The 17,578-nt window shown below is 32.4% G+C and overlaps 1 protein-coding gene across 1 annotated transcript in view; it reads right to left on the bottom strand.

Annotated features, from left to right (window-relative positions):
* Positions 1-17,578, bottom strand: part of LOC143055919 (polyamine-transporting ATPase 13A3-like) — a 65,827-nt gene that overhangs the window by 4,993 nt on the left and 43,256 nt on the right. Inside the window, exons 23-32 of the mRNA XM_076228972.1 lie at positions 10,608-10,715; positions 9,797-9,876; positions 9,420-9,462; positions 8,351-8,460; positions 7,019-7,115; positions 5,632-5,704; positions 3,971-4,121; positions 3,109-3,263; positions 2,301-2,389; positions 1,467-1,556 (exon numbers count right to left, since the gene is read on the bottom strand). Coding sequence (XP_076085087.1) covers positions 1,467-1,556; positions 2,301-2,389; positions 3,109-3,263; positions 3,971-4,121; positions 5,632-5,704; positions 7,019-7,115; positions 8,351-8,460; positions 9,420-9,462; positions 9,797-9,876; positions 10,608-10,715 — 996 coding nt within the window. The remainder of the gene's footprint in view (positions 1-1,466; positions 1,557-2,300; positions 2,390-3,108; positions 3,264-3,970; positions 4,122-5,631; positions 5,705-7,018; positions 7,116-8,350; positions 8,461-9,419; positions 9,463-9,796; positions 9,877-10,607; positions 10,716-17,578) is intronic.

Here is a 17,578-nt window from a genome sequence, read left to right as displayed (position 1 = left end):
ATATTTTTCTGGTTAAAAACTCACGGCAATATATCTGCATTGTATGGTAAATTATTTATAAGAATATCAATAAGATAAATATATAAAGCCAGGGCTAAAATGTTGAGCCTAGTCTAGTCTTTTAATCATACTGTGCCATTATGCTTAAAGATGAAGAAATCAGTTTAAGTAAGTAATTGTTTAATTGGTATTTGTTAACTAATCATTAGCTTCTAAAGCTTAAAACTATGACTTTCACATGGCTAGGAGGTTAGAGCATATTGAAACAGAAGACTTTTTTTTTCCAGAGTACTTGTAAAAATAAATGAGTGCCATCAAACACACCCCTTCTTAAAAATCCAAAGCATATATCTCTCACTATCTGAGGAAAATATTTCTTAAGGATACATTTAAAATGATATACATTTATGGAGCAAGCTTACGATACATTATTTATTCTTACAGGAATAATCATGGAATTCTAAGAATTCAAAAATACTTCAAATCATATGGCAAATTACTGAGAGAAATTGTCATTAAGAATTAAATGAAGAATTGAAGGATTACTTGAAATCAATGATTAAGAGTTAGATTTAATTTTGGGCTGTGAGGGATTTACTTTATATCCAAGGAAGAAGGAAGTTATGTTAACATGAAACAGTGGATGTTGGATATAAGTGTATAAGACAGGAAATCAAGGCATCCAGGGGTCAGTATACCCTTCAACAATAATTTAGTGTCTATTCTTCAATCATCCAGGGGTCAGTATACCCTTCAACAATAACTTAGTGTCTATTCAATCATCCAGGGGTCAGTATACCCTTCAACAATAACTTAGTGTCTATTCAATCATCCAGGAGTCAGTATACCCTTCAACAATAACTTAGTGTCTATTCAATCATCCAGGGGTCAGTATACCCTTCAACAATAATTTAGTGTCTATTCAATATATCAAGCCTTTAATTGACCCATTCTAAACAAGTGTTTTTGAAAAAAATATCAATAAAGACTATAAAAGTTATTTCATCATCACAAAAGAAAGGAAAAGTTCAAAAGATTGGAGACAGAAAGGTGATTGTATGGCAAAGTTGTATTATTTATTTTAGATCTCAACCAACTTATGAATTTTCAATCTGTTGACTACATCAATTTTCATAAAATATTCAAAGAAAAAATATGCTTGAAACTCTAATAAGTATTAAATAGATATAATCTGAATTATGTGACAATGTTTTTAAAAGAATACTAAGAGGCATTTGATTGGACAAAGCACAGGCATTACATCCTTTAAAATTTCAAAGGATAAGTCAACTGTTACTCCAGTTATGAACAATTTCGGAGTCAGACAACAAGACCAAGAATTCACTTATACCATAAAACAATAACTTTTTCTTTCACCAATAATATTTATCCTTGTTTTTAATATAATAATCATAATATTTATTTCAAATGTTTATGTATTTAATTATTACTAGGTAACAACTTACCTCAAAGATGCCACATAAAATAAAGTGAATAACAGGAAATAAAAATAGAAACAGTCGGAACATAAAAGGTTTCTCATCCAGAGGCATCACCTGTAAACAAAACAAATCTTATATCATTTTATGTCTTACTAATTTTTTAAAAAGTACAGGTTAATTTCAATGTTATAAATTGATTATAAAATTCATATATTGAAAAATTCATTCTTTAATGTCAGGATTATCAGCTTCTGAACTAAATAATAGTTATCAAAGGTACCAGGATTATAACTTAGTACGCCAGATGCGCGTTTTGTCTACATAAGACTCATCAGTGACGCTCACTTCAATGAATTGCAGGATCTATTTTGAACTGCAATTGAAAGTGTTGTCATTTTTTCCAATCTTTCAATACAGTATTTTTAAGATAAAGGTAGTTTGGTTGTTACTATATCACCACTAATATGCATATTACTTATGTATACTGCTTAACTGTCCGAGGCACCTGAGATTATCTAGGCTTTGGATGGAGTTTGTTTTGCTGTCTTTAGGTTTTTTATACAATGCTTTGTTGACAGAACTGTTTTTACATTGTTTATACTTTTTGAACTTGTCTAAGTCTCTTTTTATGTTATGAGTTTAGACTCTCCTTTTTCTACATAAGAAAATGCCTGTACCAAGCCAGGAATATGACAGTTGTTGTCCATTCGTTTGATGTGTTTGAGCTTTTAATTTTGCCATTAGATAAGGGGACTTTCTGTTTAGAATTTTCATTGGAGTTCAGTATTTTTGTGATTTAACTTTTTTGGTATCTTCTGTCTTTTTGTTACAATGTCTATGAATAAACATACTACTTACTGAGAAAAAGTTCAGTAGTGGTCGTTGTGGTAACAATAGTAGGAATGTTGAGAAGGAAAATAATAGCATCAATGTTATCAAGTATGGTACTGAAATAGAAAATATATACCAACAATGCAATGTTACTTAATATGGCACTGAAAATATTTGACCTATTTGCTTACAATAGCTGTGAAATAGACCTAAAATTGTAATATCAAGAAAATATGGTCAAGGTCAGATAAATTCTTCCAGACTTTAACATAAGGTATTTGATAACAAGATATGAATTATCTAGGTTTTCTACCTTCTGAAATATAAAACTTTTCACAAATAGTCAACTCCATTGTTATGGATTATCATGGCAATGTCTTGCATTCTGCAAAATTCATAGGAAGAAAAAAAAAACATCACTTAATGCGACAACAAAATAGACCCATATACAAACTATTTCCCTGGATATATAACTTGAATCAACCATAACTCCAAAACATTCACTCAATTTGAAAATGAAATAGACCATTTTCCAATGTCACTTGTTATTTGTACTAAAAGAATAGAAAGAAAAACAAGTTTTGTTCTAATAAAATATAATTAGCTCTATTTACCAGTACTTTGTGATGTTATGAAAATTAAGTTTAAAGTTCACGGATCAAATAGATAAGTACCATTTTTTCTGATTAATGCCGATTTATTTTTCCACATCTTATAAAAGATGGCAAACCAATAAAGACAACCCCTCCCTGTTCTCAATAAACCAATAGAGACTACTCTCCCCTTTCTCTAGATCTGATATTTGAAACACTAAATAGCAGTCAGGTTTACTTACAATTAGTATATATAGGTTTTCTGAAGGGAGGACCTTGTGAGAAACAGAATGCCACTGTTATATACTGATAGGAAGAGATGAGAAATATAGTAGTTGTTTCCCATGAATCTACATTATCAGCATCTTTACTTCCCTTAGACATCACAGATGGATACCTATAATAAGATACAGAGTTAAGTGATCAATACAAAATAGTTCAGTGACAAATACATCAGAATACTAATGAAAACTTTTTTCAATATTTGTGAAATAAACCAATAATCTGGAATTAAGTGATATAACTGCATTAAATTCACTTACTTCATCAAATCTTTTATGTGAATTTTAAAGCTGTTGAAAAGGAACCATGTATTAAATGAAACAATGTTTTTTTCAGAGAATTGTCTGATGTTAGGGGGAGGGTTTGGCTCAAGCAAATATGTCTATCCCTGCCACATACTGAATGAGCCTGTCCCAAGTCAGGAGCTTGTAGTTGTCTGTCACATTTGTTTACGGTAAATTGATTTTTTGTAAATAAGTTGTTATTTTTCTCAAATAAATTGTTTCATATCATTTATGATACCTTTAATAAACAACTACACTGTATGGGTTTCTCGTTGTTGTAATGTATGCTGTACTGTTGCCTATAATTGCTTCAATCCATTTCATTTGAACTTTGGTGGATAGTTGTCTCATTGGTGATTCTACCAAATCTCCTTATTTTTATATTATTCTACTACATAGCCATATTATGGCATATAGCTTGTGAAGATGTGTAGTTTGTCAAATTATCTTCAACATGTCCCAAATATACTGAAGTGGCAATACTTATAATATTTTTTAAAATCTTTTAAAATTTGCATGTATAAATGACAAAACTTACCACTTTTGAGACTGAAGAAAGAAGAAAGCACTAAGCTGAAACAAAAGTACTAGCAATACTTGTCCAACTATAGAAATCAGGTTAGATAACTCTATCAGACTACTCTGTGGTTGCTGGGCAACCAAATGTCTATAAGCACCAGTATATCCCACTGAAATGTAAAAACATCATGATTATATTTGATGTTTTTGAAATGCTAAAATATATTCCACTAAATAAAATCCCTTATACAAAGTCACAAAGTCTGTTTCCAAATGTCTTGTATTAAATAGAGAACTTGTAGATTATGTTCAAATTTTAATTGTTTTAAATTTGGTAACATCAAGGCTTTTTATAGCTCACCATATGGTTTGGGCTTTTCTCATTTTCAAAAGTTGTATTGTTACATATAGTTGCTTACATCTACGTTATTTGGTCTCTGGCCGATTTTTGTCTAATATCTCATTCAAAAAAAATGTGCAAGGTGTTGAAATGAATTTACTATCCTTTTTTTAGGAAAAACCCTGTCCTCTCTTGAGAGGGTATTTACAAATGAAATAGGTCTCTGATGTCCCTTCCTGTGTAAATAGTGATGTCATATTGAAACTTAGTGAGTACTTCAATAGAGGTAGTAATGACTAGATCTATATATAGAAACTTACCGAGTACTGCAATAGAGGTAGTAATGACTAGATCTATATATAGAAACTTACTGAGTACTGCAATAGAGGTAGTAATGACTAGATCTATATATAGAAACTTACCGAGTACTGCAATAGAGGAAGTAATGACTAGATCTATATATAGAAACTTACCGAGTACTGCAATAGAGGTAGTAATGACTAGATCTATATATAGAAACTTACCGAGTACTGCAATAGAGGAAGTAATGACTAGATCTATATATAGAAACTTACTGAGTACTGCAATAGAGGTAGTAATGACTAGATCTATATATAGAAACTTACCGAGTACTTCAATAGAGGAAGTAATGACTAGATCTATATATAGAAACTTACCGAGTACTTCAATAGAGGAAGTAATGACTAGATCTATATATAGAAACTTACCGAGTACTGCAATAGAGGAAGTAATGACTAGATCTATATATAGAAACTTACCGAGTACTGCAATAGAGGTAGTAATGACTAGATCTATATATAGAAACTTACCGAGTACTTCAATAGAGGAAGTAATGACTAGATCTATATATAGAAACTTACCGAGTACTGCAATAGAGGTAGTAATAACTAGATCTATATATAGAAACTTACCGAGTACTGCAATAGAGGTAGTAATAACTAGATCTATATATAGAGACTTACGGAGTACTGCAATAGAGGTAGTAATGACTAGATCTATATATAGAGACTTACTGAGTACTGCAATAGAGGTAGTAATAACTAGATCTATATATAGAGACTTACTGAGTACTGCAATAGAGGAAGTAATGACTAGATCTATATATAGAAACTTACTGAGTACTGCAATAAAAGTAGTAATGACTAGATCTATATATAGAGACTTACTGAGTACTGCAATAGAGGTAGTAATGACTAGATCTATATATAGAGACTTACTGAGTACTGCAATAGAGGTAGTAATGACTAGATCTATATATAGAGACTTACTGAGTACTGCAATAGAGGTAGTAATGACTAGATCTATATATAGAGACTTACTGAGTACTGCAATAGAGGTAGTAATGACTAGATCTATATATAGAAACTGCATGTCTGCTAAGTTACAGGAGTACTGCAATAAAGAAAGAAACTCATTTTTATATACATATGTACTTATAACTCCTGAAGCCCAAAACCCTCTAACGCTACATGTGACAGATATAACAAGATCTGGAGAATAAAAATAATACTGAAGATTCTAATAATGTCAACATTTCCCTATAGGAATATTCAATACTTCAAAATTGTAACTCTATTCCATCATGAGATTGGTTATTCTTGTTTTCAAAATTCCAATAGGGAACATACTTTATATAATTGTATAAATAAACCAATTTTTCAAGACGTTTCGGCCATTGGCCTTCTTCAGTTCTTTATTTTTCCTCTCAACTACATGGCTGACATTTTGTTTTCAATCATTGAAAAGATGTTATAGATAAATGTCCCATTGGTTATTTTCATCATGTGGACCTTGAGAATATCAACAGATTTTAAAAGGTGTTTTCTGTTTTTTCTTCAACCAATGGTTTTAGCAAGCCACATAGATATGATCAACCCTTTTTAACACCTTCAACTGGAGGATCAAATGTATGACCTCCACAAAATTCTTCACACCCCACCAATTGACTCATTGACTAATTTTTGTATCCTAAAAATACATATGTGTGTGCTAGAAGTTAAAAATAAAGTTATATACTAAGAAATATTTCTTATTTTCTTTTATTCAATTTTACATAGTTCTTCAAGGGATTTAGGTAAATGCAATTATATATGCATCTAAAAATATTACTTGAAAACAAGTTCAGTAAGATCTTGAAATGCACAATATAAGTTGATTCTATGCTTAACAGCTGCTTAGGCATATGAATAACAAGAATGTGTCCATAGTACACGGATGCCCCACTCGCATTATCATTTTCAATGTTCAGTAGACCGTGAAATTGGGGTCAAAACTCTAATTTGGCAATTAAATTAGAAAGATCATATCATAGGGAACATGTGTACTAAGTTTGAAGTTGATTGGACTTCAACTTCATCAAAAACTACCTTGACCAAAAACTTTAACCTGAAACTTGCACTATTATTTTCTATGTTCAGTGGACCGTGAAATTGGGGTCAAAAGTCTAATTTGGCAATTAAATTAGAAAGATCATATCATAGGGAACATGTGTACTAAGTTTGAAGTTGATTGGACTTCAACTTCATCAAAAACTACCTTGACCAAAAACTTTAACCTGAACGAATGGACGGAAGGACGGACGGATGGAAGGACGGACGAACGGACGCACAGACCAGAAAACATAATGCCCCTCTACTATCGTAGGTGGGGCATAAAAATTCATTGCATCTTAATTTTATTTCATAATATTCCAATAGTTGTACTCACATTGTAGAGTATTAAGACAGATATAAACTGGATAAAACTGTATAATGCCATGTACTTAAAACATCCAAAGGACGTCGCTAAGGCACACCTTCCTTCCCTGTAACAAGAAGAATACCAATATTAGTTAATGTTCAATCTAAATAAATAACTTTCTTTGCAAAATATCCAAAAATAGAAAAAAAAAAGTGAAATGCGAGCTACTGCTCACTGATGATACCCCACCGCAAGTGGATAATTTTAATAGTGTAAAAATATGCTAGTTTTCGGTAAACAGGAAGTTGTTGAGTGATGAATCTAAAAAGACATCACACAGTATAGGTTGCACTTTGGAAATACAGCTGTTTCTCAAACCATGCCTCTTTTGGGGAGATTTAGAATATTCATAGAAAATTAATTTTGTTTACATACTGGTTCCCAGTTATGCTCTTTGTGTTCCATCTCATAGAGACATAACTTGGGAATGTTACCAGTAAATATACATGTGCATATTGTTTACATTGAAATCTGTGGTAACCCTTCATTCGAGGTAGGGGTAGTTAAGAAAATTAGTGTTAGTTTAAACTATGAAAAGTTCAGGGCATATAAACGTTGAAAATATGCCGCACAGCCCTATATTTTGACATTTGAAAAAAATTGTAGTGCATATGAACTTTCAATTCTAGGATAAGATTTTTTTCAAAACTTCATAGCAAAAGTGGTACAGTTTTAGCCGTAAAAGGAGTTCCTATGGGAAATTGCATTGTCAATATTTACAGAAATGCAACCTATAGCTGACTTATATAAACCCTGAAACCAAATTTCAGAAAGCCTTGAATCGTTGTTCCTGAGAAAAATGTGACGAAAATTTCAACTTGGCTATTAAAATGTTACAAGAGTTTGTTAAACAGGAAGTTGGTGAATGATGAATCTGAAAACACATCACACTGTATAACTGACTTATATAAACCCTGAAAACCAAATTTCAGAAATCCTTGTATTGTGGTTCCTGAGGAAAATGGGACAAAAATATTCAAAGGACAGAAGGACAGACGGATGGACTGACGGACTGATGGACAGACAGAGGTAAAACAGTATACCCCAACTTTTTTAAGCATTCAACGAAATAAAACAGAGGAAACTCATTGAAAATGATATACAATTCTTTTGCTCATTTGAATTCTTTCCTATTTTAGTCAACAAAACACGCAATGATTGTCTTCCTCTTGTCCTTGGTGTACATAAGAGGAACTTTAAGACTCCTTATTTCTAATGTATAATGCATCAACCTTGACACCTAATCTGTAAACATGTTTTATGTACTATTCAAATACTATATTAGGTGCTGCCACCTACCTCATGACAGTAACTACACATTCTATATTTGGTATGTGTGATGTAAAAGGAGCTGCAACAGATGCCTCAGCTTCTGACAGAGATATTCCAGCATGAGCAGCTTTCAGTGCCTAAAACAAAACAAAAGGTGTTGCAGCTAGATTCATTCATTAGCAACTGACTGAATTTTTGAATAGTTGAGAAAAAGAAATCTGATACTTTTAAAGTAAATTGCATACATTTACCTATAATTGCGTACATACACTTCATTGAAACTTTGGTGGATAGTTGTCTCATTGGAAATCATACCACATCTTCTTATTTTCATATAGCATGTAAAGAATAAAAAATTATATAATTTACATTTTCACTGAAAGGAGTAGGTTCAGTAAGATTCCTTTTTGGCCCCAAAATATAGCAGTTTTACAAAATTGTGAAAATGTAATCTTTTATCTATTTACTGGAAAGTAGAATGCTTCTGCTACATAAATATGGGCTGTTTTTGACAATACAATGCACATATATCGGGTACTAGCATCCTTAAGTCATGCTAAATTACTGAAATCTTCACAATTTTAGCATTTTAGTTAAATTTTAGACGGTTTCTGTCTTAAATGAAAGTGGCCGCATTCGTGTTCATTCATAATATTGAAATATAAAATGTATTTGATGATAATACATAACATATATAAAGGTTGAGGATGAACACGGATGCGGCCACTTTTATATTTGACAAAAACCATCTGAAAAGTGACGTGTTTTGGCATATTTGATAGATTTTTCATATTTAAGCTTGAATCGGAGCGTTTTTAATAACTATATCAGTTCAAATCTTTCACATAAACTAATTGAATCAATTGAAATAGACACTTAAGTGTTTAAAAAGTGTCCAAAATCTTTCGTTAGATGAACCTGAAATTTGAGGCCAAAATCGGCCCTTACCGGACCTACTCCTTTACATTAATACATACATGGGCTATACAATTATTTGTTCTTATCAAATAGGATTGAGGTAAAAGTTCTACTTAGGTGTACATAAAAACACAGGAAATGCTTTATAAAAAGTCTATATAATTCATTATTTGCCTACCTCACAATCATTGGCTCCATCACCACACATTCCAACCTGGTATCTGTTAAAAGATATTTAATCATTGAGGAAATATGCAATAAAGTGTCGTCTTCCACAACATATCCAAAATAACATACATGATACAGAAATCAAAATAATGAAGAATAAATTGAGTTCTTTTTTAAAACATTACATTCCATTATCATACTCTAAAATGGTCCCAAATCCAACCAATCACATAAATCACTTTCTACTTTAATAATTCAAACAAATTATATATATGTCACTCAATCCCCTTTAAATACAAAATTTTCACAGATTTGCATTCTCAGTAAATAAGAATTTTTGAATAACTCATAATTTACAAACCTACAATTTATATATAAATTACTTACTCAATTTCTTGCATTTTTTCAATAAGTTGACATTTCTGGTCAGGTGACATTCTACAGAAAACAGATCCTTTCACACAAATCTGTAATAAAATGCAACAACATTCTAACATGTCTAACAGTTGTCTGTTGGAATTTACTAAGAAATATTTTATTGGAAATTCTTTTTGGAAATTCTTTTTGAATCCATTTACATATTAATCAGGTGTCTAATAATTCACCATCCATGTAATACTGCTTAGAGAGGCAGATATTTCAGCCAATTGATTTTCTATAGCAAACAGAAAGACAACACATATATTTATTTTAAATCAAAACTTTCTACTCAATTTTCATTTAAATATTGACAAATTTAAATTTTCCATTGGCCAATATAAACATCTCCTACAAATCCAATGCAATCCTATGTCAAAGTATTTCCACTTTTCATTTAAATTTCAATTTCAAACTTGTTGAGCATTAAAGATGTTTACAATTAAACTTTTGAGAGTGCAAAAAGAGCCTTGTGTATAGGTGGTAAGATCTGTTTCATTAATGATTTTTATACAATATGTATGGTAGACAATCTTTCAAAACTTTTTTCTAATGATCTGCATACATAAGTGTTCTTTTTATGTGATGTTATCAGCAATGGTCACCTTTTTATTAGACTTCAAAATAACAAATTCATAGGAAGATAAAACAATTTGGCGTCATTATTGGTGTTTTAGACCAATGAAGAACTGAGATCAAACTAACCACAGGTTGTTTGATAAGATAGTCAACTGGTTGAAAAACTATAAATTGGCTACAAACTAAATAAATAATTACATACCCTTGGTATAAGATCTTTGAAGTAATCTGTTATAACTTTCCATGATTTCCCTGTCACAGCCAGGTGAGTTCTCTCCAGGTTTTCTCTCATATCTACTGACTGGTAACCCTTTCATATAAAACAAATTTATGTCATATTTATCTTGCTTTGGGTTCATATGTCAAATGAAAGAAACATTACCCTTACCCTGGCACAACATCTCTATCTCCTTTTGGAGTTAATTCAAATGATACGCTCCAATTCAGTACTTTTACCCTACATTTGTATCCCCTAAATAGACTTTTGAGATTTGAAAATAGATAAATAGTAGTGTTGTCAAATTGCACAGTTTTGACTAACTGGTTACTCGGATAATCTTTCGACCACTTAACCGGTTAACCGTATCTAATGTACGCTTTTTATAATACAATGAATTGAACTTTGTCTTTAGTCATTATAAGGTTTGTGTGCATGTGGGGATTCCTGACGAATTTTGACTTTTAATAATCGAATACACCGTATCTACTATGGCACTTGTAATAACTGCAGATTGAAATCAAAGCGCTGTAAGCGCTGAAGGCAGTTAACCAAAAACCAAGGCAACCGTAATTATGAAAACTGTGGCAATGTTGCCTCAACATTAAACATTCAGATATAGTACATTCATGTTTATCTAATGATTTATTTATTAAGGCAAATAATTTATATGCTATCAAGGTTTCAAAAGCAATGCATATATCAATGTATATTTTTTATGGTGAGTCTGCAGTGGTACAAGTTCCCAATGATTGCAGTTGTTCTACTTGGTAGTTAACCTTGGTTTTATTTGACTGCTAGAAGTTCAATTTGACTTAGTATTAACATGTAATAGTATGAATGGACTGGTTTCCCTGGAAAGAAAACTGAGTTTGTGTTCTATAGTACAAAAGTTATGAGACACGAATCGGACAAATGTTCACTACAACAGGGATCAAAGGTGAGGTCTGACTGACCTGCCCATAGTAAATATAAATGATTTGTTATTTTGTCCCATACATATGAATATATATAATTTAGGGGTGGGGATCTCAACGGTTTTCAAGTTCTCAAACAGGTAGGGTATGCAGAGGATTTAGGGGGGCAGGGGGCCCGGCCCCCCCTTTTTAGGAAAAAAATTGGTTGCTTATATAGGGAATCACTAAAGCGTGACTGGAACGGGCCTCTCTTAGGTCAGTCAGTGGGCCCCACTTATGAAAATTTCTGGATCCGTCACTGGGGGGGGGGGGGGGTAGGGTGACCCTAGGGACTTCCCCTACATTTCATTTTATTTGTTATATTGTCCCATACATGAATATATATGATTTAGGGGTGGGGATCTCATTGGTTTCCAAGTTCTCAAACAGGAGGGGTAGGGTGACCCCAGGGACTCCCCCTATATTTCATTTAATTAGTTATATTGACCCATACATGAATATATATTGTTTTGGTGTGGGGATCTCGACCGTTTCCAAGTTCTCAAACAGGAGGGTTGGGATGACCACAGGGACTTCCCCTATATTTCATTTGATTTGTTATATTGTCCCATACATGAGTATATATGGTTTAGGGGTAAGGGTCTTGACCATTTCCAAGTTCTCAAACAGGAGGGTGAACAGTGACCTCAGGGACTCCCCTATCTTTCATTTGAATTGTTATATTGTCCTGTACATGAATATATATGGTTAAGGGGTGGCGATCTCAATGGGTTTCAAATTCTCAAACAGGAGGGGTGGGGAGACCCAAGGGACTCCTCCTATATTTCATCTGATTTGTTATATTGTCCCATACATGAATATATATGGTTTAGGGGTGGTGATCTCGACCATTTTTAAATTCTAAAACAGGAGGGGTGGGGTGACCCCTAGCGACTCTTCCTATATTTCATTTGATTTTTCATATTGTCACAAACATGAATATATATGGTTAAGGGGTGTGGATCTCGACCGTTTCCAAGTTCTCAAACAGGAGGGGTGGGGTAACTCCAGGGACTCCCCTATATTTCATTTTTTTATTTATATTGTCCTATACTTGAATATATGAAGGGGCAGATTCAGACGGGGGAGGGTTGCGGGCTTGCACCCCCCTTAAATTTGCAAAGCATGGGTTGATTCTCAGCTTAATAAAGAATATTCCGATAATTTTACCTCAATTTTTTTTTAACCTCGCTCTGCTCGGTGAAAATTTAAGTTTGCGTCCCTCCTAACCTAAAATCCTGGATCTGCCCCTCATATGGTTTAGGGGTAGGGAGCTCGACCGTTTCCAAGTTATCAAACAGGAAGGGGTAGAGTTGCCCAGTGTTCTAGGATTCCCATTACCCGTTACCCGGGGTAAGTGGATTAGGACAACGGGTAAGTCATTTTTTAGCCTTTGTCACCCGGTGGTAAGTCAATTTTCAAGTTCGGGGAAGCCGAAAAACTCTTGAAATTTCCCGGTCCTCTTCAATTTTCCCATATCTGCTTTTTATTTTTATTAAATCACGAGAAAAAACTTTGATAAAAGATCGAAGATTTTGTCGATGTCTATCGGCGCTTTTATTCAAGCACTCGTTTACTAGGTGTAATCAAGCGCAAAAGAGACCACATTCTTCTCCTATCATTCTAAAAGTCGGTCACGGTGTCGGTAAAATCGGAAAATCCGGATTGATAACTGGTGCTTAAATCGGGACATAAACGATTTTTTTTCTTGTCATCGGAGGAAAATAAACTTACAGTTGCATTTATTATAGCTCTTAATAAATGACATAGTAATAACTATAACATATTTGTCAAATTTAGTAAGAAATCGTTTTTTTTTAAATTTTGTACAAAATTCAATCGTATCCGAATCCAGCTTTGTTCAGTAAATTACAATATTCAAAGTTATTATGGCGGGTAAGTAATTTTTTTATTGATCTTACCCTTGGTAAGTCAAGGTGCCAAAAAAATCCTAGAACACTGATTGCCCAAAGAATGCCACCTATATGTCATATGATTTACTTACATTAAGGTATATATAATATAGTTGCATTATTTGTGAAAATAAAGAAAGAAACTTTCAGCTACTTTAATTGATCTTTCAAATTGAGAAAAAACAAATAACCCCTCGAAATTGCAGTAATATGTTTACACTTTAAAAGCATCTCACATGCATTATCATCATTTATCATTTATAAAGAAAATTTAGACTGTGACCATGAACATGTATATTGTTAGATATACTGTTCCCAGCTGTCACGTTGTATTGGATTTTTAAATTAAAATTTGTCAAAAAGTAATTTTGAGTTTCTGAATAAAATATTTTTCTGCTTTCTTTTACATATATATTTTAGTTTACAATACTAGTGTTTATATTCATTTACCATGCATGACATGCATAGATGTATTTTTTTCACCTGCTTGGATTTATTTTGTAAAAGATCGCCAAACCCGGAATTACCCTTATCCGCTTCCGGAATCGGATCCGATTTTGTAAAATTTTGTCTTCACGGCCGCCATTGTTATGTGTTTACAATGTTGTTTTAGTCAATCAGATACGATTTTACTCGAATTTATACAATATTTGTCCGCGATTTTCTGTATAAAGCTAGCGGTTGAACAAAATGAACATCGCCGTCATGAATAATAATGATAAAAATAAGTTTTTAGCTCGTTTAATTGGAGACTTTGGTGAACATGGTGAAAAGGTTTTCAAAGTAATTTCTTATTTTCTTTCAAATGGAAGGTAACTACGTCAGGCGTAGCTAGAAACCAACTATCCTAGTCGAAATTCCGCTTGTAAAAGTGGAAGGTCGCGGACCTCGGACCACTCTAATTTGCACACCTGCCTCCAAATTGAAAAGCTACGAAAATTTCTTTTTCTAATTTGAAATTGCCGCCAACAGCATGAACAGTTGAACTTATTATGTAGTTGTACTACGTATTGATGACAAACAATATTCCTACGACTTTTGTCATTTGGGAAATCTAAACTACTTGTCTTAAGAGATTTTCGGCGATTAAATATTTCATACAATTGTTCTTTGACATCTTAGCTGAAAGCACAAGTCATAATGAACTACACAAGGATTCTTAATAAGCACTACTTCCTATGTGTAACTTTAAAACTTTTGGATAAATCGACGATCATTTAAGGTTTTTCTGGTCATTTTTTTTTGTAATCCAGAATAAAAGTATTAAAAAAGTGTTCAATTAGTTATATATAACATAGTAGCAAGCTAGATAATAACAATGGCAAGTATTTCAGGATTTATTGGGTAGAACACAAATCTAGGGTGCTCGCATAATGCAGCTTAACTGCATAAAAAACCTTCTTGATCTTGTCGAATTGAAAATGTCTGAAACCTATGATACTTTAACTTTTGATGTCTCAGAAAATAATGTGAAGTGTTTTAATTTGAAAGGATTAAGCGTATTACTCATACCATCAAGTATAGATACATCAATTACATCCTCGTTGATTTGCAATCACACATTTTTTAGTTGGCATTTTGTTTAAAGGAAAGCCTTGCACGATGAAGGTTGCACATTCAGATATAGGTCTCTGCTAGATATGATCAAAAATAAAATAATTAAGTAAATCGTAAAAATTAATCAGATTACTAATTTAAAGTTACTGTTTAAAACCAGATGCTCCGCAGGGCGTAGCTTTATACGACCGCAGAGGTTGAACCCTGAACGGTTGGGGCAAGTATGGACACAACATTCAAGCTGGATTCAGCTCTAAATTTGGATTGTGATTAAATAGTTGACACAGCATAGGTTTCTGACACAGAATGAATGTGTTCTAATGAACTTAAAATTTTTGTTTTCTCTTAGAGCAATTCACTATGCTGTTGAATATTAATCCTCTCAAAAAAATGTTTGAAAAAATTTTCTTTTTTATTTATGAAATTTCAAATGAGAAAAATTGAACCCAATTTTTTTAATCACATCCCCCTTTCCCTTATTCCAAAACTAATCTCAATTAAAATTGCTAATGGAGTTTGCAACAATAACTACTCATTTAAATACATCATAAAATATTAAGATGTAAAAAAACTGCTTGTTATCACTGAATGGTAAAGATTATTTTAATTTATCAGTTGGTAGTAAAAAGTGAATATACATTGTATATTGTATATAACAAAGATTTAAGTTGATTCTGGACAAAGAAAGATAACTCCAATTAAAAAAAAATCTTGCTATTGCACAATATTTTGCAATTAGATATTTCTTGTTTACTATTCTGGACAAAGAAAGATAACTCTAATTAAAAAAAAAATTGCTATTTCACAATATTGTGCAATTAGATATTTCTTACCATTGCGCAATACTGTGCAATTGAAAAGACTTGCTATTGCACAATACTTAATATAATAATTTTAGATCCTGATTTGGACCAACTTGAAAACTGGGCCCATAATAAAAAATCTAAGTACATTTTTGGATTCAGCATATCAAAGAACCCCAAGATTTCAATTTTTGTTAAAATCAGACTAAGTTTAATTTTGGACCCTTTGGACTTTAGTGTAGACCAATTTGAAAACAGGACCAAAAATGTAGAATCTACATACACAGTTAGATTTGGTATATCAAAGAACCCCATTTATTCAATTTTTGATGAAATCAAACAAAGTTTAATTTTGGACCCCGATTTGGACCAACTTGAAAACTGGGCCAATAATCAAGAATCTAAGTACATTTTTAGATTCAGCATATCAAAGAACCTAACTGATTCATTTTTTGTCAAAATCAAACTAAGTTTAATTTTGGACCCTTTGGACCTTAATGTAGACCAATTTGAAAACAGGACCAAAAGTTAAGAATCTACATACACAGTCATGACAGTTAGATTCGGCATATCAAAGAACCCCAATTATTCAATTTTGATGAAATCAAACAAAGTTTAATTTTGGACCCTTTGGGCCCCTTATTCTGTTGGGACCAAAACTCCCAAAATCAATACCAACCTTCCTTTTATGGTCATAAACCTTGTGTTTAAATTTCATAGATTTCTATTTACTTATACTAACGTTATGGTGCGAAAACCAAGAAAAATGCTTATTTGGGTCCCTTTTTGGCCCCTAATTCCTAAACTGTTGGGACCTAAACTCCCAAAATCAATACCAACCTTCCTTTTGTAGTCATTAACATTGTGTTTAAATTTCATTGATTTCTATTTACTTAAACTAAAGTTATTGTGCGAAAACCAAGAATAATGCTTATTTGGGCCCTTTTTTGGCCCCTAATTCCTAAACTGTTGAAACCAAAACTCCCAAAATCAATCCCAACCGTTCTTTTGTGGTCATAAACCTTGTGTCAAAATTTCATAGATTTCTATTAACTTAAACTAAAGTTATAGTGCGAAAACCAAGAAAATGCTTATTTGGGCCCTTTTTGGCCCCTAATTCCTAAAATGTTGGGACCAAAACTCCCAAAATCAATACCAACCTTCCTTTTGTGGTCATAAACCTTGCGTTAAAATTTCATAGATTTCCATTCACTTTTACTAAAGTTAGAGTGCGAAAACTAAAAGTATTCGGACGACGATGACGACGACGCAGACGACGACGCCAACGTGATAGCAATATACGACGAAAAATTTTTCAAATTTTGCTGTCGTATAAAAACATGTTTACTTATGATGTTTACTTTTAAAAGATCTTGCCCCGAGCTGATAGACAAGTTGTCTTTAGTTCTAATTAATTTCATGTTTTGTTTTTAAATAACAATAGCAATCAATATACTGGACAATTGATCTGTCAAATTAATTACCTCGACAGAAATTTTTAAACAGAACAAAATTATTTAATGGTTTCAATACAGATTTATATCAAATCTATTTAAATTGAAAAAAGTCCGGTAAACTGGTTAGCGTTTTTGGTATTCGGTATTCTGTCCTTCCGACAGTTAACCCTTGACAACACTAATAGATAGATATCTCTTCTAATCTATGTCAAACTCAATGCTGGGTTATCATATGTTCTATTGATGCAAAAAATTCGAATTCTTTTGATA

Source organism: Mytilus galloprovincialis, chromosome 13, assembly GCF_965363235.1.
Source record: "Mytilus galloprovincialis chromosome 13, xbMytGall1.hap1.1, whole genome shotgun sequence".
Taxonomy (NCBI): domain Eukaryota; kingdom Metazoa; phylum Mollusca; class Bivalvia; order Mytilida; family Mytilidae; genus Mytilus; species Mytilus galloprovincialis.
Note: the sequence above shows the minus strand (reverse complement) of the source record. Positions and strands in the feature narration are given on the sequence as shown.